This window comes from Peromyscus maniculatus, chromosome 3 (assembly GCF_049852395.1).
Source record: "Peromyscus maniculatus bairdii isolate BWxNUB_F1_BW_parent chromosome 3, HU_Pman_BW_mat_3.1, whole genome shotgun sequence".
NCBI classification, from domain to species: Eukaryota; Metazoa; Chordata; class Mammalia; order Rodentia; family Cricetidae; genus Peromyscus; species Peromyscus maniculatus.
Genome location: NC_134854.1, coordinates 115,075,436 through 115,097,388, shown reverse-complemented (window position 1 = coordinate 115,097,388; position 21,953 = coordinate 115,075,436). Strand labels below are relative to the sequence as shown.

The window sequence follows — 21,953 nt, the reverse complement described above, 5'->3', positions numbered from 1 at the left end:
TGCACTCTGTACTGTGCTGGGAGCGTGCTGTCCATCACCTCACTTTATCTTTTGAACACTAAACGAGGTGAGAATTATTATCCTCCCCTTTTTTTTCAGATGGTAAAACTAAGTTTCAGACAGACTTTGTCACATGTCCAAGTGTCCCGCATTTAGCCGCTGGAGGAAGCCACACATGACGGCTGCTATTTGTTCTCTCAGTCTTTACGGTTTTCCAACTGTATTCTGCACCCCTGGGACCAGTTTCCCAGCCCTGCCCTTCACCATGATGAATCCATTCCTTACTACAATGATTGGAATTCCTCCTTCTCCATCTGATTAGTCTATGTTGCTCATTTTCCTTCTAGACTCTTCTAGCTTCTGTCAGATAGCATCAGGAAGAATACCTAAGGCAGTTAAATTTCACATTACTTGAACTGGAGCCGGATACGTTATCTGTCGGGAACTTGGATGCTTAGAATAATATCGGTGTGGTCCCTATCTCAGCTCTACCATCAATAGCCACATGACTCAGAGCACGAATTCTTACATCTCTGAGCCTTGGTTTGTCTCCTGTAGAATGGGAACTGTAGTGACTTTGTGGAGTTGTTTTGAGGAAGTTGGAAAGGTCACTTATCTGTCCTCAGTCCCAGTCCTGTGACTGGCAGTGTCAGGTAGAGACACTCCCCTCCCTGATTCACAGAAACTTGCCTCTGTCTTTGGAATTCTTACCTCAGACCTATCCCTGACCATTTTCTCCACCTCACTCTTCAGGCCAAACTCAACTCTGTGTCCCTGTTCCAAAGATCAGGAAATGAGAAAGGGTTCACAGATGAGCCAAAACTAACTGCTTACAATGCAGTCAGCGATCCAGAGTTTGAGAGCCAATCATGAGAGTGTAAGCTCCATTCCCAATTCCTTCTGAATCCCTTAGGGTAGAAAACCACACAAGAAACACCTCCAGAAGCTTCTGTCTTTGCACATGCTGTGCAGATGGCCCTTTTGAAATCCTTCCTCAAATATTGCTATCAAGCTCCGTATAAAATGACTTAACAGTGATGGCGCACGCCTTTAATCCCAGCACTCAGGAGGCAGAGGCAGGTGGATCTCTGTGAGTTCCAGGCCCACACACCTGCCTTACATAGTCAGTTCTAGGCCAGCTGAGGATATATAATGAGACCCTGTCTCAAAGGAAGAGGAAAAGGGGGAGAGGAAGGAGGAGGAAGAAAAAGAGGAAGACAAAGACAAAGACAAGGACTTGAGGAGATGGCAGAGGTTAACCATAGCCACAGAGTGAACGGGTTCTGTACATGATAAGAAACCAGGTTCTAGTACTTACCCTTCCTCTACTGTGCTTTCTCATACTCCCAGAGGAGAGTCTGAAGAGGCACCAGGTGGTGAGGGTGGCTGGAAACCCATGAGTGGCACTGAGTGGGAAAGTCAAGTTCAAGGTAGACAGTTCAAGTTCAAGGAGACAGGCCCCATCAAACCCCTTGTGTCTCCCCGCTCGCAAGGCACAGCGGGAGCCTACTCGAGATGTCCACACAGCATCCAGGCTTAGAGGGAAGGTTGAAAACCACTAGGCAGCTGTCTTAAGTGACCACAGCAGGAACTCGGCAGCCCCAGTCCCGCCCGCCTCCGGCAGGACTACTTTCAAGACCAAAGACGTTCTCATTAAACAGTAAGGTGGTGCCCAGTGCACGACGCAGATCTTCCCAGCCTCTCCCACATCTCAGCTCTCTTCCTCCTGTCCAGCTCTGGTCTCTGCTCACAATCTCTCACTCAGCTGCCATTTGACCCCATCTTGTCCCCATGTGGGCTTATGTTCTAGTAACATGTGACCTGAGGTTGGTGACATACCACAGAACAGACTCCCAGCCAAGCAAACGGGACACACCCGAACTTCACCTCCTGGAAATCTCTTTCTTTCCTAGCAGGCCTTGGCAATACTTCTTATCCTGTTTGCCTTTCGTGTATGTATCCCATCCACCTTTGGCTCCTCCCTTGTACAGTATTAAAATTCAGTAGGTTGTTGTCAAGATGAATTTTTCACTAGGCCCATGAGCAAATGACACCCCTCTCCTACTAAGAAATAACCAGGGCAGCTGAATTGAGAGGCACAACTTTTGAGTGTTCACCCTGCAATGATTATCAGGGATGTTTTATACAGCTGTAAAGATTGTGAGCTACACAATTCCAGGGAGTGCTTTTCCTGGAGGCTGCAATGTGAGAAGCTTCCCTTGGAATTGTCTAGTTCAGAGGTCCCACACTGGTAATACGAAACATAACAGAACACAGTGTTTACTAAGCAATGAATGAGACATTAAATGAGTATTTTTACATGAAGTAACCTATTGAACTACTTCCTTAACTCTTTGATACAGTCATGTTTTATCCTATTTAATGTGAATAAATGAGAGGCTAAGGTAGGTTAATCCATCAAAGTTCTTACACAAAAGACTAGACTTTGAGGCCCAGGAGCCTGGCCTCTAGAGCACAAACTGTGAGAGTTTATATCCTTGGTTCCTCCTGTCAGCATGGCCTTCACCTGAATTATTTCATTTCCTTCTTAATGGTGTCGTAGCCTCTCCCTGGAGGGTTGGTTTCGATGTATTGCTCACTTTCTCGGGCTGCATTCTCACCTGCTTCTAGAACCAAGGCTCCCCATGCAATTGAGCAACTTTGACCTACAAATGGTAGAAAGGCTCTGGCTTAAGCACCACTCTGCTCACAGTGATGCCTTTGGCTATGCCCGTGAGAAAGAGTGGCCGCTGTTTAAGACGGGGACTTTGTTTTCCAGAAATTTCCCAGCGTTTAGTATACCTTTGAATAGCTGAATTTATGAATGGAGGGACAAAAGATGGTGTTGGGGGCAGGGATGGGGGAATGGGCAAATGCCTGACTCTTCGGCTGAAGAATAAAGACATTCCAGTGTCTTCTGGAACAGCTAAGCAAATGTTCCCTCTGGAAGGGCAGCGCCTGTGTTTTCTTGTCACACGGCCATGAACATGCTGTGACTTTGCAGAACTGCCCAGCCTTTTTTGGCCCAGAACAGAAATCGGGGCCTCTTTTGAGCATATTTCAAGTTTAAGAGCATTTATTACACTCAGCTGTAGAGTGATTCCCAAGTTCATCTTCTTAGAATAGAACCACTGGAATGAGCAGCAATCCCTTGGTCAGTTGAGTGATAAGATTTTCATGGCTTTTGCAACAGGGAGTAGAGAGGGCTTGTTGTGGTCGGGGTAAACCTTAACCCTTTCTTATCCATTGCCTCATTCATTTATTAAACAGTATGTGTCAATCACCTGAAAAGTACCAGACACTGGGCATTAGGAGTGTTTTGTTTTCGTTTTGGTTTTGGCTTTGGCTTTTTTCGTTGGTTGGTTGGTTGGTTGGTTGGTTGGTTGATTGGTTGGTTGCTTATTTTTTGTTTTTTCCCAAACCTCAAATCATGTCACCTAACCTCACCCTGAGGCTAAGTGTCATGGAGGGCAGAAGGGTGGCAATTGTGAAGCCGACCAGAGCTGCATAGGGAGACCCCATCCAAAAGAGAGCTGAGTGGGTAAAAACTCAACGGCAGAGCTTGAGCTGCTTGGCTACCATGTGTAAGACCTTGGATTCAGGCCCTGGTGCTGTAGGAAAGGATAAGACAAGGGGAAATGAGATACAAACCCTACCGCACTGTGATCCTCACCCCTACACATGCTGTTGCTGCTCACCTCCATTCTTGCTAGACCTTCTGACCCTGGATAACTTGCTTGTTCCTTCACTCCTTTTCATCAGCTGCCACATCCTCCCACTTCAGCATCATTGGAATACCCCCATTCCTTCCTCTTCTCTCCTAGATGGCTTCTCACTCAGTAACAATATCTGTTCCTGGAACCCATGAGTTACATGATTATACAGGGACCCTTGGGATTAAGGTTACCTAAGGGACACTTGAGACCCCAGGCTGAGAGTGGTTGGCCTTCTGGCTGTCAAGCAGGGACAGAGACTGAATTAGAAGAATTTGACATTATCAAGCCGACTTCTGATCCACAACACAGACCTGTGCCTATTGCAAATGTTAGTCAGATGGATAATGTAAGACTTAAAAGAATGTCTCCATAGTAGTGTCTCTACCTCTTGTTTGAATGACTGATTTTTCTTTCTTTTAGACAAGAGTAGATGAATCCATTTGTCCTTACCTTTCCTTGGGACATAAAAACCCAGAAAAAGCAACCCTGTGTTATCAACCCATTGGGTGTGTGATTCCTCTGCCCATATCCTTCCCAACAACAGTCATCTGCTACCAGAAATGACAAATCCTTTCATCCTGGGGAAAGCATCCTTTAAAAGGTAGAACCTGTGAATGTCCAGTGATTTTCTTTTCCACATGGTTAGGGAATTATGACAAAAGACGTGTTTCAAAATGAAAACAACTTTATTGTAATGTTTAAGGACTGCATTGAACAATCCTATTTAGACCATCAGCCCATAGCAAATGGACATGTTGAAAGAAAAGAGTGCCTTAGGGATTTATTTCAGGTCTTCTTCACCCTCAGATTCTGAAGTTCTTTCCCATTAGTTTCAGCATCTTTGAAGGTGTGTACCCTGCAGGACAATGGATGTGCTGCCCTGTTTAACCTGGCACTGTGGTTATTTCCTTTCTGCATCTAATGCATGAAGAAATTCATAGAGGTTGATGCCATTACTTAGTCATTTATTTGGTTGCTGCTTTTTTAACTCAGAAAGCCATGATGAAAACCCAGAAAACCTTCTGCAAATCTAAATGAGGCTACTTGAATTTTCCATTTTCTTAGAACAATCTAGATGATATTCCAGGACAGGTAGCACTATAGATTATTGGGAACTAGACTAGGGAAATGGTGTTTACCAACGCTGAAGTAGCATGGGCTGGATTTACTTCCCCCCATGACTTTGCTAAGATTTCAGAAGAAAACCTTGGTCACATGGTTTTCAGGGCATGAAAGAAGTCAATTATTTACCTTGTTTAATTTTTAATTCCCAGAAAGTTTTATTCTGGGTAAATTTTCTCTGTGCAATTCCCTGCTGCTATCAAAACAGGTTTTGTAATAGGTAACTATTCTTCAAGAGTGGGGAAGAAAATATTTAACAAGCAGAAACTGTTAAGGAACCCTGGCCTTTTTGCTGGCATCTGTTACTTATTGACAATGATTCAAGCCTTTTGAATTAGTGAGAATGCATTTGGACATGGCAAGTGCATTTTAGGTTTAGGTTTAGCTGTGATTCTGGTGTCCCTAAGGCCTAATTTTCCAAGAAATTTTTACTTTCTGTGGGTAAATGTTTCTTTTTCAGAGATCTGTGTGATTTCTAACATTCAGCAAAACATTGTAACTCCCCAATAGTTGTCATTTTACCCCAAAGGGAACCAAAAACTCCAGACTCAAGCACCAGGGAAGCAGGCTCAGCTGGTCCCCACTGGTTTGCAATGGTTTAGCTTCTTCTCACCTCTCTGTGACTTCAGGTCATATTTATGCCTCTAGAAACTGGTGATATGCCAACTGTGGAGGTTTGCTTCCAAAAGCAGCAAGACATTTAAGTTTCCAAAGATAAAGCTACTCAGATGACTTAGCCTGTATCTTTTGCTTTCAAAACTTACAGAGTGACTCATGGAAAACAGGGAGCATTGTCATGTGCTCCAACAATTCTACTCCTAAGAGCAGACTCAAAAGAATCAAATCAAGAGTTCGAATTGGTGTCTGAGTGTCCATAGTAGCGTCATTCACAATAGTTCAAAGGGAAGTCACCAAACATCCATTAACAGATAAGTGAATAAGGGTGGCCTATCCATACCTTGAGCTATCATCCAGCCTTGAAGAGCCATGAAGCACCGAGACATGCTCCAATATGGAAGCATTTGAGAAACACTGCTAAGTGAGAGAAGCCTACTAGAAAAGGGTACATATCGAATGGGTTTCTGAATGTGGCATCCCCAGAATATGCAAATCCATGGATACAGAAATCATGGTTATCACTGCTAGTGTCTAGGTTAGAAGGAGGAAAGATGAGTGACTGCTTAACAAAGACAGGATTGGAGTAATGAAAAAAATGTTCTATCACTGGGTTGTAGCAGTGGCTGCCCAGCATTGCATTCAGGTCATTGAATTGACATTTTTAAGATGGTTACATAATGAATTTTATGTTTTTTCTATTTTTCATTATTGGGGTGTGTGCGTGTGTGTGTGTGTGTGTGTGTGTGTGTGTGTGTGTGTGTGTGTGTGAATGTGAATGAGAGCATCTGTGAGCCACAAACGTGTGGTGGTCAGAGGACAAACTATTTGTTTTTGAGAGCCTTGTGTTGTTCTCTAGTGTGTTTGCCCAATTAGATGACCCCTTACCTCCCAGGATCCTCCTGTCTCATTTCCCATTTTCCCCACAGGGGTGCTGGGATTGTCAATCCTCAAGCTATCCCTCCAGATTTGATGTAGGTTCTAGGGATTCAGATGAAGGTCTTCATGCTTGCATGGCAAACGCTTCTACCACTGAGCCATCTCCCAGCCCCTGTATTATTCCTTTGTTATCATGCACACATAGAAAAGACATGGGGTGCATTGGGGAAGATGTTTCAGAGTGAAGTTGTATCTCAAACTCAAATGCCTTCCAGGCAAAGCAGGTAAAAGAAAATTCCCGCCTGTGCTAGTTTTGTGTCAACTTGACACAGGCCAGAGTCCTCTCTAAAGGACTATGGGCAAGCCTGTAGAGCAGTTTCTTCATTAATGATCAATGGGGGTGGGCCCAGCCCTTTGTGGGTGGTAGCACTCCTGGGCTGGTGGTCCTGGGTTCTATAAGAAAGCAGGCTGAGCAAGCTATGAAGAGTAAGCCAGTCAGCAGCACTCCTCCATGGCTTCTGTATCAGCCCCTGCCTCCAGATTCCCACTCTGAATTCTTGCCCTGACTGCCTTCAATGATAAACAGTGATGTGGAGGTCTCAGCAAAATAAACCCTTTCTTTCCCAAGTTGCTTTTGGAAATGGTGTTTCATCACAGCAATAAAAACAGTAAATTAAACACTGCCATTATGAGAGAGAGAGAGAGAGAGAGAGAGAGAGAGAGAGAGAGAGAGAGAGAGAGAGAGTGAGTCAGTCTATAGCCCTCCCTACAGAACTTAAGATGAGGAATTCTGAAAGGAAGTATGCTAATAACACACCAAAAGCTTGCTAGTGTTAGATAAGCCAAGGGCAGCAGACACCCAATCGAGGCAAGACTCAGCAACCCTCATGGCAGAAGCTAGTCTCTCCCCTGAAGCTTTCTGGGCAGTCCAAACATATTGTCAAGTGGCCGCAATGCTTTGGACAGGCTTTGGTGACAGCGCAGATGGCAGAGGTCTACCTTCCAAGTGGAGTTTGTTGTTGGAGTGACACACGCCCCTTGTTCTGTTTTCCTTTGCTGGATTATGGAAGTAGTCAGGTGTGACAGGGCTAGTGACTTAGACTCCAACAGTCGCAGGTTCCTCATTTACAAATTGGAGATGATAGCCTTTGCTCTTTTGTGCTGCACAGATGTCCCCCTTACTGTCCATCCTTGGTACTCAAGTAGCCGCTTCCTGAGAACCAGGGAAGTCCTGAGTATGGTCACCCTTGCCCGTCAGGACCTGTCTTCAGTGGGTAGTTTTGGGGAGTCTAGACTGAGAACAGTCTACCTGCCAGAGACCAGGCTGTCAGACTGCATACACTTGAAAGTGGCTTCATTGAGAGTCAAAATGAACCCTTCAGGTGCCGGGGACAGAAAACAGACCAAAGCAGCATAACCTGTGAAGACAATATTTTAGTTATTTCTGAGATATGATGAACAACTAGGTAGGTGATGACCTTCCTGGTCCTAGAAGTGTTTTGATGCCGCCATGGCAACCATGGAACACAGTTTCTTTTCTTCTTTTCTCTCTTCTTCCTTCTCCTTCTTTTTCTTTTTTAGACATTGTCTCTCTGTGTAGCCCTGGCTGTTCTAGAACTCACTGTGTAGGACAGGCTAGCCTCAAACTCAAAAATCTGCCTGCCTCAGCCTCCTGAGTGCTGAGATTAAAGGCTGGCGCCACCACGCCTGGGATTTGCTCCCTTCTTCCTCTCCCTCCAACCTTCTTCTTTCTCTTACCCCTTTCTCTTCCCCTCCCTCCCCTTCTCCTCCCATCATTCATATCTTTTTGTTCCTCCCTTCCCCTCTTTTTCCTCCCCATCCCCTTCTCCTTTCTTTTCTATTTTTTCTTCAGTAACAGGGATTAAACCCAGGGGTCTTACACATGCTAGACAAGTGTTCTACCATTGTGCTACATCCCCAGCCATGACTAAGTGTTAAATGAATGAATGAATGAATAAATAAATAATAAATACCTTGAAAGTCTCATCCAAGCTAGTGTGCATTCATTCATCCATGCTTTCATTTCTTCACTCAGGCAGACATGTATGGGGATAAAGTTGTCAGATACCTACACAGAGACAGTCAATGCCTAGGGGTCTTGCCACTTTAACAGCTATCTAGCTAAGTCATCAGACAACTGCAAGAAAAGGCGTGCGAAGCTGTGGGAGGCTTCATCTCACCACCCCATTTGTCTCTTGCAGTGCACCAAGACATGTGGTGAAGGCTCCCGGTACCGGCAGGTGGTGTGTGTAGCCGAGGACCAAAGCGAGGTGCACAGCGCACATTGTGACTCGGACCAGCGGCCTCCAGACCGTGAGAGCTGCAGCCTGCAGCCCTGCGAGTATGTGTGGATCACAGGAGAATGGTCCGAGGTACTGTCCTGGGGCATTTGTGATGCTTTCAGTATAGGAGCAGCAGTGTGACAGGGCAGGGAGCCTCCCCTCCAGGTCTACTTCTGAGGGTCATGTGTTCTCACCCAATGCCAAGTTCTCTGCCTTCTGTGAGTCACCTTGATTTCCTTTTAATACAGATAAAAGGGAATTATTATAGGGGCTGAAAATTCACAGGATGCCTTCAGGTGCCAGCACAAAGTTATCTTGGGGCTGGGGAGAGAGCTAAGTGAGTAAGTGCAAGTAAGAGCTAAGTGAGTCCAGTGCAAGCACGAGGACTCGAGTTCAAATCCCAGGAACCCAGATGGAAGCTGGACCAAATAGATATCTAATGGACCACAAGCCTCTTTTTTCCTTATAGGCTCCTGAGGGTAATGCCTACATAGACACCTTTAGTTATTAATAAGCCAGTATTAAAAACAGCACGGTCACCTCACCTTCAAACCTCATAGTGTTCCAAAGTGCTAAAAGATCTAAAACTTCAAAATCATTGCCATTGCCCAAAAGAACAGAGATTCAAAGTGAAAGCACGTTGGTTCAGAGTAGAGGTGATAACGACAGTAGATAACATACGTGTTCACATGGGATCTCTCCATGCAGGCCTGAATGACATGAGTGTTTGTTTCTAGATATATTTGCTGTGTTGAACTACACCTGCACTCAAATTGGTCCAAAAAGTCTTTCCTAACCATGTCTCCCCATCCTATACACTGATTTTCATCCTCTGGGGGGGCATTTGTCAATGTCAGGAGACATGCCTGGTCATCACAGCTAGGACAGGGGTCCTTCCGGTACCTGGTAGGTGGAGGCCAGGGTCATTACAAAGTGATGTACAGTGTACTGGGCATGCCGACAACACACACTTATACACCTGAGGTCTAGAGTTCCAAGGTAAAGGACTCTCCTCTGCCGTGTCCCACATGACTCCAGACGGCAGGAAGAGCCTTTAAACTGTGAAGGGGGTGGGAGGACTGGGGAGACAGCTTAGTGGATGAAACGCTTACAGTGTGAACGTGAGAAGCGAAGTTCAGATCCCCAGCTCTCATGTAAAAAGCCAGGCATGCCGACGCACATCTGCGATTCCAGAGCTTGTGGGCAGCGACAGGATCGATGGATCCTCCATGGATCGATCCCACTGGCCGTCTAGCCTAGCCAATCAGCGAGTTCAAGGTTCAGCGAGAAACCTCTCAAAATTAGTGGCGGACAGTGATGGAAAAAAACATCCAGCATTGAACTTCGGCAGCTACACATGTACCCACGATCATATACACATCAAGTAGGCTAGGCTGGCTGGCCAGCAGACCCCATGGATCCACCCATCTCCCTCCACAGTGCTAGGATTACATGTGCATGCCACCACCTCTGGCTTCTTCTGTGTGGGTTCTGGGAATCAAACTCAAGTCCTTTTAATTACACAGCAGGTATTTTACTCTCTGAGTTATCTCCTCAGCCCTAAAAGAACATCTTTTGGAACATAGTTTTTCCGTACTTGCATAGATTTTCGAGTACGTTACAGACTGAAAGCAATCCCGTGTATGTCTATAGCAAAGGGTCGGAAACAGGTCTGGGCACGAACACAAGGACACAGGACCAGGGTCTGCAAGGGCATAGGCAGGGAGAGGCTGGCCCCAGAACGCCTTCTAGAAACTTGTGCTTGAAGATGCTAGAGGCACTGCAAGGTAGTCCTTCACTCTGGGACCTTTGCTTCTGGAGAGTTCTCGGTGTTATTCTCAGCATTCACACCTCTTGAGTGTGCACGGCCTAGAACAGACATTCGAAGAGCGGCTGTAAGGAAAGCGTGCATCTCTAGCATGTCTGAGATACAGTCCTGGTAGGCACGGGGGTGTTTGTGTTGCTTTGTTTCTACATTCAAGTTAGACCAGGAAACTTTACCTGTGGAGAGCTGTACACATAGTCCACAGCATTTGAAGTCTACTTACAATGCCTCTACCACTCATACGCTTCAAAACCCTGGCCTCCCGGGGCTGGAAAAGCCATCAGTTGTTTCAAAGCACTGCCTTCAACTGACCCAGCTGTTTTGGAGGCTTTTCAAGGGCGTGGAGGCTTCTGGCCCAGTTTGTGGCCCAGGTTCATCAGCATCTGTGTGTCTCCTACAATCTACACATAGCTGGCAGGCTGCTTTTGCTTTTGGTGTGTAAGGGCTCGGGTCTCAGCATCTGCCTTCTCCAGTATACAGCCTTGAGGAAGTCGGTACAGACCGAGGCCATAAAGGCATGAGGTCATACCCTTTAGAACACCCACAGCTCAGCTAGGCCGAGCTTGTCAACATCTCTCCGCACTGAGACACTGGGGTAGTCTGAAGCCTCCTGGCCAGAAGTCAGCTGGGTCCTCCAGCATGCGAGCAGGAACAGTCAAAGAAGGAAGAAATAAGGGTGGCACGTTTCCAGCTCTCCAGCCAGCTGGGAGGGAGGGCTCAGGGATGCTCAGCATGCCTCTGGCTGGCTTTCTTCTATCTTGTTGCTAGGATTCCTTCAAGGCCAGCCCAGAAAGGTTAAAGAAAAAAAAAAAAAAATGGAGTAGCTTAAAGCAACAGGGCATGAGACACAGGCAGACATGGTGACTGTCAGTTCTCCTTGGGGATTAAGAAAATTGGACCCTCACCCTGAAAAAATCCATGACATACATGTGACATGCTGTTTCCAGGAGCTCCTCTCATGCCCTACCGTCTAGGGAGGGGTCAGAAGACTGACTCGACTGTGTGTTTGTGTGGTGCCTTTACAAAGAAGGGTGTTCGGTCACAACACTGCCTAGAAGTGTCATCCAAGTGACGTGAATTGTGACTTCATTTTATTTTATTATTTCTATTAGTATATGTTAATTATAAATTTAAAGTGGACCTCATTGTGATAATTTCATTTCCGTATCCTCTCTTGTCCTCTCCTAGTCCCACTGATCCCCTTATCTTTCCTATTAGTCCTCCGTGTGTGTGTGTGTGTGTGTGTGTGTGTGTGTGTGTGTGTGTGTGTGTGTGTGATTATAGTTTCATTAGAGTTGCTTAAAGAAGCATGGATGAGGGGATTTAGTTCAGTGGTAGAGCGCTTGCCTAGCAAGCGCAAGGCCCTGGGTTCGGTCCTCAGCTCCAGAAAAAAAAAAAAAAAAAGAAGCATGGATGAGAAGTTATTTATACTTATAAGTGGTAGGCTACCCCGCTGAAGAAAATGTTTCTCTCTCTCCCAGCAACCATTAATTTCATACAGATCCTCAGAGAAGGGTGGGACTCATGAGCTCCCCACCCCTCCATAACCAAATGTTGACTGACTCAATCTTTTTTTTTTAATAATTGATTTTAACTTTATTTTATATGCATTGGTGTGAAGGTGTCAGATCCTGAAGAACTGAACTTACAGACAGTTGTGAGCTGCCATGTGGGTGCTGGAAATTGGACCTGGGTCTTCTAGAAGAGCAGCCAGTGGCTTCAATCTACTTCTCCCGCCTATCAGAAAGTGCTCTTAACCGTTGAGCCATCTCTCCAGCCCCGACTGGCTCAATCTTATTTAGCTCTAATACAAGTCATCACAGCTACTGTGCATTCAAGAGTGCTATACCATGCCATGCCCAGAAGGTTCCAGCATTCTGTGGAACTCTACCTCATCCTCTGGCTCTTACATTTTTTCTGTCCTGCCCTCTCTTCTGCAATCTTCCCTGAACCTTGGAAGGGGTAATGGGATGTCTGATTTATGGCTGAGCACCCAACAGTTTCTTATTTTCAGCACTTTGACCAGTTATGAGTCTAATTACTACTGCCTACCCCAAAAGAAGCATCTCTTCCCAGAGCTGAGGGCGGCACTAAACTGCGGACATAAATGCAATTGTTTAGGAGGCAATTGATGAGCATGCCATGTCCACCAGTGCCCAAGTGGCAAGTTGGTAGTGTATAAGTAAAACTGTTGTTGACAGTTCTCCCCAGCCGTAACCTGCAGAGCACGTTCCATCACTGTGAAAAGAGGGAGAAAGCTTCCAGCTCTGTTTCTTTAGGTCTTGCAGCCAAAATGTATGGTGTCTTTAGTCAATAGGGTCTTACCATCCAATTATGGTGGGCAACCAACCACAGCAGCAATCGCCTGTATTATTTGGGGCCTCTTGAAAAATATACCCTGACCAATGACTCACTGGGAGGTCGCCCACCCCATCACTGAGATTTTCATTTTTGTTATCTCTAGTTCATAGGGTCAGCTTTTCTCATCTATTCAGGATTCTGTTTTGAAAACTTTTACTTTTAGGTTTTCTTTTTAATTAGATTACCATGTTTCCTTGTACCTTTTTCACATAACCTTAGTTTTCATTGCCCCTCTGCTCACCCTTGTCTCTTAAAGCATTCCGTCCCCAGGATGCTTCCTTCTGATTTCCTGCATACTATTACCCTCCCCTGTCCTACTCTTGACACCATGTCCCCGCCCCATGGTCTCTTTCTAGTTTCCTGGCTTCTACACATACTCATTCCCACAGAAACATGCATATATAAAAATTAGCAGCTAGGACTTGCATATGAAAGACGACATGCAATATTTGTCTTTTTAAGTCTGGATTAACTCACTTAATAGAATGTTTTCCAATTCCATCCATTTTCCTGAAGAATTAATAATTTCATGTTTATTAATGGCTGGATTAATTTCCATTGTAAATGTGTACTATATTTTCTTAAAGATTTTATTTTTCATTTTTAATTATGTGTATATGTACATGTCCATGGGGGAGCTGTTCACCTGAGTGTAGCTCTCGATGAGACCAAAAGAGGATGTCAGATACCCTGGAGGTGGAGTTACAGATGGTTGTGAGCAGCCTGGTGTGGGTGTTGAGAATCAAGCTCATGTCCTCTGCAAGATCCATGCATGAATCTAATCAAGAAGCTGTCTTTCCAGCCCTGCCCCGCATCTTCATTATCCATCATTCAGTTGACAGACAACTAAGCTGATTCCATTCCTACCTATTGTGACTAGAATAGCAATAAACATGAGCATGTAAGTCTCTGGGTGATAGGGCAGAGTCCTCTGGGTGATAGGATAGAGTCCTGGGTGTCCTTCCAGAGCAGCATTATCTGAGCTATGTGGTAGTACTAGCTTTGGTTTTGGGGAAATGTCTACATTGATTTCCATAGTAGCGGCATCAGTTTACTTCCCCACAGTAAGTAAGGTGTTCCCATTCTCTATACCCTTGCCAGCATTTGTTGCTAATTGGTCACATTACAATAAGAATTTTGACATGGAGAGAGGAAATCTCAAAAACTTTTAATACACATCTCTCTGGTGGAAAATGATATTGAACACTTTTTAAATCTTTACTAGCTGTTAATATTTTTTTATTTTGAGAATTCTCTGTTCAGATCCAGAGCCCATTTTTTTTAACTTTAATTGATTCTTTGTGGATTTCACACCATGCATTCCTATCCCACTTATCTCCCTGTCTCCTCGAATCTGCCCTCTGCCCTTGCAACCTGCCCCCCCCCCCCCCCCCCGCCACACCAATCGAAACCAAACTTAAAAAATAAAAAAACTAAAACAAAAAACAAAAGCAAACAAACAAACAAAAATCTTACTGTGGAAGCTGTAATGTGGTCCGTTGATTCAAACAGTTTACGCTTTAGTCCATTCATCTTTACTTGCAAATGTTCATTACCATGAGTCATTGGTCTGGCTCAAGGCCTCTGGTTTCTGCTACACTACTGATTATGGGCCCTCACTAGGGCTCTTCCTGGATATCCTGTTGCTGTCCTGTGTTATGGAGATCCTGCCTCTTTTGAATCTGTGGGTTCGTCCCCTTCACCTGCTCCGACAGTTCATAGATTCTCTGGATGCTGGGGTGGGCTGACTCATAGCCCTGGTTCTGGGCCTGGGTGGTAGCTGGGTTGGCCAGCCTGCCAGCTCTCCCTCATTGTCACTACTCAGGCGGGCTCTCCAGCACTGCCTCAGCTAGCTCACCCAGTGCAGAGTACAGTAAGGAGCAGGGCCAATTCTCCCGCTCTCAGGTCCTCAGCTCTGGGTCCCCTGCATTCATATCACCAGGGCCAGATCTGTTTTGCCCAGGCAAGATGCATGACATGACCCTCTCTTCTGATTGCTGTAGGAGGAATATGGGGGTGGGGGGGCAGGGGGCAGCTCTCCTGCTCTCATGTCCTCAGGGCTGGCTCACTTGTGTGCCCCCCCCCACACACACACACAACAGGGTCAGCTGTAATGTGCTGCCCAGGCAAGGTGCAGGGCCTGCTCTCCTGTGTCTTGCAGCTGGTGAGGGTCAGAGCTAGTTCTCTCACTCTTGTGACCCTGGGGCCAGCTCACTCACCTGCAGGTGGTAATAGGTTAGGGAGGGGGGACATCTTTCTCACTCATGCCACCACATGGCAGATGAGGGAGGGCTGGGTCAGCTCTCCTGCTCTCACACCCTCAGGGTCCGCTCACCTGCATCCCTGACCATAGGGTCAGCTCTAGTGTGCTGCCTATGGGAGGTGCGAGTCTGTGGTGAGGGGTGGGGCTATTTTTCCTGAGTGCGGGTGGGAGAAGCACATTCTCTCCTGAGGGGTAGGGCCAGCTTGCCTGCTGCAGCATCCAATGAGGAGCAAGGCCAGCCATCCTAGGGTCAGTGAAGGGCGGTGCTGGCTCAGTACAGCATGGTGCCAGTGGCCCCTGTGCTAACATGGGCCATGAACATCACAGATTCCAGCTGCAGCAAGACTACAAACCCAGGGGCCTGGAGAGATGGCTCAGAGGTTAAGAGCACTGACTGCTCTTCCAGAGGTCCTGAGTCCAATTCCCAGCACCCACATGGTGACTCACACCCATCTGTAATGAGATCTGGCATCCTCTCCTGTATACATAATAAATAAATAAATAAATAAATAAATAAATAAATAAATAAATAAATAAATAAATAAATAAATAAATAAATCTTAAAAAAAAAAAGACTACAAACCCATATATGACCCTCCAGCCCTGGTGGCAGCACAGGCCACCCATATTATCACGGCCCAGACGCAGCATTCCCCCCCCCTCCCCCGAGACACCAACATGGTCCCAAGTGGCTGACTATACTCCAGGCATCCACAGAGCCCTTGGTGGCAACAGGAGCCACGGCCACCACCCCAGACCCTGGCACTGCAGGGCCATGGACCCAGACATGGTCCTAGGTGGCAGCCCATGCCAGGACATCTCCATGGATCCAGGTGGCAGCGCTGGCCATCCAGATCAGGTTGGCCCCACAGAGTTTATTTTTTAATTAGATTTTTTTGTATGTTTAATTTTTTGAATTCTTCATATAGTCTTTATAGCAATCCTCTACCAGATGTATAGTTATTTTCTTCCCACTTCACAGGCTGTCTCTTAATCCAATTAACTGTTTCCTTTGCTATACAGTGTTTTAATTTCATGAGGTCTCATTGTTAGACTTATTTTCTGAGTGACTGGACTCATGGTCAGAAAGTCTTCATCTAAGTCTATACCTGGGAGTGTTTTTTCTAATTTTTTCTCTATTAATTGCAGAGTTTGGGGTCTTACATTTAAGATCTTTGTGATATTTGGAGTTGATTTTGTGTGGTGAATGATGGGGGTCTAGTTTCATTCATCTAACCTGCTGAAATCCTGTTTTCTCAATACCATCTTCGGAACAGGCTGCTGTATTGCCAGTGTGTATTTTTGGCATCTTTATCAAAGATCTGGTTGCTATAGCTGTGTGGATTATATATAAATCCTATATTCCAGCTGTTCTCAACCCATGGATCATGACCCCTTTGTGGTCATGTTATCAGATATCCTGAATATCAGATGTTTTTACATTATAATTCATAATAGTAGCAAAATTACAGTTATGAAGTGGCAATAAAAATAATTTTATGGTTGGGGTCACCACAATATGAAGAACTGTATTAAAGGGCCACAGCATTAGGAAGGTTGAGAACCACCGCTGTTATCTATTTAATTGATCCAGGTAGATTTGTTTTCATGGCAGCACAATGCTGATCTTATTACTGTAGCCCTCTAGCATAACTTGAAGTCGGACATGATGATGCCTCCAGCATTATTCTTTTGTCTAAGGATTGCTTTGGCTCATTGGTGCTTCCATGTGAATTTTGGATGACACTGGAATTTTGGATGACATTGGAATTTTGATGGGGCCTGCACTGACTCTGTAGATTGCTTTTAGTGGGATGGCTATTTTCACACTATTAACCCAATCCATAAGAGGTTTTTCCATCTTCTGGCATCTTCCTCTGTTTACTCTTTCCATACTTTCAAGTTCCATCGTGGAGATCTTTTGCTGCCTTGTTTAGATTTATTTCAGAGTTGGGTTTTTTTCTTTTTCTTTCTTTCTTTCTTTTCTTTTCTTTTTTTTTTTTTTAGGCTCTTGCCAATGAGATTGTTTTCCTGGTTTCTTTTTCCACGTGTGTCATTAGTAGACAGGAAGGCTACTGATTTTTATATGTTAATCATGCATCCTGCAGTTTTGCTGGACGTGTTTATCAGCTGTGAGAGCTTTCTGGAGGAATCTTTGGAGTTTGTTTTTTTTTTTTATGTATAGAATCATATTGTCTGCAAATAGCGATGTTCTTACTTCTTCTTTTCCTATTTATCTCTCTTTTATCTTGTTAGTCTAACTCACCAGCATTCTACCGAGTGCAGAGAATAGACAACCTCTTCTTTTTTCTGATCTTGGAGGAAATGCTTTGAGTTTCTCTGCTGAGTATGTTTGTCTGTAGGCTTGTTGTGTAGCTTTCATTGTGTGGGAGTGTGTTCCCTCAGCTCACAGACTCTCTGTGGCTTTTATCATGAATGGATGTTGGATTTACGTCAATGGCTTTTTCTACATCTACCGAGAAGGTCACGTGGTTTCTGTCTTTGAGTCTATTTACTATGATGTATTGCATTTATGGGTCTGCGTATGGTAAGCCACCTCTGCATCTCTGGAATGAAGCCAAGGCGACCATGACAAGTGATACTTTTGATGCGTTCAAGAACTTCACTTGCGCGTATTTTATTAATTTCTATGTCTGTTTCCATCTGGGCTGTTGGTCTGTCATTTTCTTTTTGTTGTTGCTGCGTCTTTTGCCATACACTTACCAGAAAAGAATCACATGATGACATAATTTAGAAAGAAAGCAGAAAGGTGACTTGGTGGCCAGAGTACATAGTGAAGGAGAGAAGAGAGGAGGAAATTGGGGGAAGGTGACTGTCCACAAGCAGAGCACCACAGAGAGCAGGAGACTGAATGGGGGGACTCCGAAGTCTCCTGGGAAAGTATTTGCATTGCACTCTGCCACTCACAGGCTGGCCGCGGGCCCCTGGTCCTCTCCACATTCAATGGGTTACTGGCATGGTCTTAGAGGTCGAGGAAGGGGCAGTTTGATGGCATACGAGTATCTCTGTCCGTCTCTGGGAGCCCCAGACAAAGAAGGGGTGTGAGATGCCTGCCTGGGGGAGCCCCAGTTTGGGGAGTGCCTGACAGAGCCTGCTGTGGCCTGAGATGAAGGCTTCAACAGATAAATAAACAGAGCTTCCAACAGCAGGGTAAACTCGGTGTGGAGGGTGGGGGCTTTCTGCGGCGGCCACAGGAAACCTCTGGAACATCCCCTCTTGACCCCTCTCTCCTCAGTGCTCAGTGACCTGTGGAAAGGGCTACAGGCAAAGGCTGGTCTCCTGCAGTGAGATTTACACCGGCAAGGAGAATTACGAATACAGCTACCAAACCACGGTGAACTGCCCGGGCACGCAGCCGCCAAGCGTCCAGCCCTGCTACCTGAGGGACTGTCCTGTCTCAGCCACCTGGAGAGTTGGTAACTGGGGCAGTGTAAGTAGGAGGCTGGCTTGTCAGCTCTGAAATCTCAAGCCTTCTCTGCACCCCCTCCAACGTGGCCTGGCGGATGGGAGGAGAATGGGCAATCTACATCCAAACAGCTGAGGCTCACTTTGCCTCCTCCCAGGAAAACACAAGTTGTCCGGTTGTGTGCCTCGGTTTCTTCATTTGTAAAAATGGATTTCTATGAAGACAATTTGAGTTAATGTATAAAAAGCACCTAGATGATTGCGGTCAATTTTATGTTACATTTTGCTATTTTCCCTACGTCTTTAAACACCCTTTTTTCCAGTTAGCCTTTAGAATCTGGCCTCTCCTAAGAGCTGCCCAGGAAGCATTTTGGCTGCTTCCCTTGTGGAGGATTCTACTGTCTGCCTTTGCAGGGAGAACTTTGTTTGCTCAGGACACAAAGCAGAATATTCTAAATTAAGTCTGTTTGGAAAAATCACAGTCTTCTGGCTTTGGGCTACGAAGCTCTCAGGGGGAAAGTGTGTGATATGATGAAAGTCATTAGGATCTCAATCCCAACTTCACAAGGACCTTGAACAAATTTCCTTCACATATGAGCCCAGATCTTCCATCTGTTAAAAAATAAAGTAGTTGTGGTGCGATCTCACAGGATTAGTAGGCAGTTTAAATGGGGGAAAGTGGGTGTATAACTACATACAGGGACACATGTGTATAAAGGATTTATGTAGAAATGTTTGTGTGTGTATATATATATATATATATATATATATATATATATATATATATATATATGAAGCTTAACACGACAGCTAGTCATGGTAAGAAATCAACAAATGCCAGCTGTTTGTCACACAGCCCAGGGCTCCAAGCTTTGTGTCATGATGCTTACACCTCCCAGGTTCAAGAGCCACCCATTGACTCCTCTTTGCCTTCCAGTGCTCAGTGTCCTGTGGCGTGGGAGTCATGCATAGATCTGTGCAGTGCTTAACCAATGAAGACCAACCCAGCCACCTGTGTCCCACCGATCTCAAGCCGGAAGAACACAAAACCTGTCACAACGTTTATAATTGTAAGTGGCTCCACTGACGCCTTCTCTGTCTGTCATGGAGAACAAAGCGTCTCTGTTTGTCTATTTGTCTGTCCTCTTTAGAAATGTGGTAATTCTCTGTGTGTTGTAGGGTGGATTCATGGGGGGAGGGGGGAGGTAGGAGGGGCCTGCACTTTCATGCTCCAACTTTTGGAGGCAGGAGATTGATCTCAAGTGCTCTTTCTCTCCACCTTAACTGTGGAGACTAAGTTGCTCACTCAACCTAGAGCTCACTGGTTGGCCAGGCTTCTTGCTGATGGCTCTTCATCATGCCCCTGTCTCCACCTCCCCAGTTCTGGAGATTCCACAACGCACATTCCCAGCCAGCTTTTTTGTGTGAGTTCTGGGGCATCAAACTCAAGTCTTCGTGTTTGCCTGGCAAGCACTGTACGGACTGGACTACCTCTGTCTCCTTGTCCCTTTCTCCCCACCAGTCTCCCTCTCTCTTTAATCTACCCTTGGCCAGTTCGTGCAGACAGTGTGATGTATTCTATTGGTAGATACCAAACATCTGAGACGACTGCACCCATTTCTATGATGTGTGTTTCCTAGGTGAGCTTCCCCAGAACTGCAAGGAGGTAAAAAGACTCAACAGCGCCAGTGTAGACGGAGAGTACTTCCTGATCGTTAGAGGGAAGCCCCTAAAGGTGAGTGTGGAGGTCAGCCACTGTGTGCAGACTGTTTTCACCATCATCTCTGCACTCATCACTCCTTCTGAGTGCCTCTGTTGGATTCTTCCTCGTGTATCTTGTAGGTATTCTGTGCAGGGATGCATTCTGACTATCCCAAGGAGTACGTGACGCTGGCCCATGGTGACTCCGAGAATTTCTCCGAAGTTTACGGGCACAGGTAAGAGGCCGAGTCCCAGAGGAGCTTCGGTGCCTGGAAGCCCCTAGAGAAAACGCACCCGTTCTTACCACAGTGCTCTCTCCATTGCTTAGGCTGCACAACCCGACAGAATGTCCCTACAACGGGAGCCGACGAGACGACTGTCATTGCCGGAAGGATTACACAGCTGCTGGCTTTTCCAGTTTCCAGAAAATTCGAATCGACCTGACCAGCATGCAGATCATAAGTAAGTTCAGGGAAGCATCCTGCGGAAGCGCATGCCTCCCCTCCGCTCGGGGGACACAGGTCCCGTGAGCGGGTAGATATAGAAGGGAGGTCACACAGGGTGACCACAGTCCAGCAGTGGCAGCCCTGCCATGTGTTTCACAGGGCAAGGATTTGTCCTTTATGTTCAGTGCTGACTTCCGGTGCCTGGAGTGTGGCTGGCATAGATCAGGTCTCTGTCGGGTTTATATTGAGTGAGGGAAGGAAAGAGATAAGTATTTGCTCATGGAAGTTTCACCAGTGTGTGTTGGCATGGCCTTGGGACCAGACCTTGAGGATGTGAAGGGGTTAGCCACTGGGTGTCTACCCAGGGAAAGGAATAGAGCAGGAAAGAAGCTTCTGGAGGAGAAGGAAGAGCAGCTAGGAAGCAGTAGCAAAGTCATTTGTAAGACACATCCCCTCCAGTTGGCTCTCCCCAGCACAGAGCACGTGCACACAGAGGCAGAAAACTAATTTTATCTGATTGTTGATTTCTGGAAGAAAAATGGCTCCAGAATTCCCTTCCCTAACAAGCCTGCCCATGGCCTGATCTCATACTCTGGCCAGCACTCTGTTTCTGCTGGGCACATTAATCATTAGAGCTGGTAAAGACAGTGAAAATATCTCAACACGTTCTCTTGAATAGAGGAAGAACAGAAATAATGAAGAATTAAAATTTTTCTTATTAACATTGCACCCATAATATTACCCTGGTTTCTTCTTGAGTTAGATTTAAGTGTGATTTGTACTGAGATATTTTTTTATTTGCTGTCAGCTATACCGATTAGGGTTAGATGCACTAGTTCTGTGGTTTCTTTGTTGAGAAAAATGCCCCAGGTTTAGTTCATCAGGGTGGGGCTCGTGACCCTGTCTCCTGAGCAACCTTGCCTTTAAACCCTAATCCACTGAGGACCAATAGGCAATTAAGTTGCAGTTAATTTGCTAAGGGAGGGTGACACATTTTCTTTAGTGGTGGGGCCATGAATAAGTTGCCCTTATATAACCCCTCACCCATATTCCTGTAAGTGACTGTAATGAAACTTATTGGGTCACACACACATGAGAGATACGAAAATGGGTGAAGTACCTGGGAAGAGGAAGGAGTTGCGTCGGCGTGGGAAGGGAACAAGAGAGGGTAATGGGGTAAATATGGTCAAAAGACGGAATTGTGTGCATGTGTGTATGTGAAGGAGCTATAACCCACGATTATATATAATTAATATATGCTAATGGAAACTTTACGAAGAAAAGACCCCAGCGAAG

The 21,953-nt window shown here is 45.7% G+C and overlaps 1 protein-coding gene across 3 annotated transcripts in view; it reads left to right on the top strand.

Moving 5' to 3' along the window:
• The window catches only part of Adamts9 (ADAM metallopeptidase with thrombospondin type 1 motif 9), a 167,950-nt gene that overhangs the window by 124,492 nt on the left and 21,505 nt on the right, over positions 1-21,953 (top strand). For all 3 annotated transcript variants that reach the window (XM_042273682.2, XM_042273685.2, XM_006972558.4), the window contains 6 exons: positions 8,555-8,725; positions 18,341-18,535; positions 19,448-19,580; positions 20,151-20,245; positions 20,353-20,447; positions 20,540-20,673. In XM_042273682.2, coding sequence (XP_042129616.1) covers positions 8,555-8,725; positions 18,341-18,535; positions 19,448-19,580; positions 20,151-20,245; positions 20,353-20,447; positions 20,540-20,673 — 823 coding nt within the window. The remainder of the gene's footprint in view (positions 1-8,554; positions 8,726-18,340; positions 18,536-19,447; positions 19,581-20,150; positions 20,246-20,352; positions 20,448-20,539; positions 20,674-21,953) is intronic.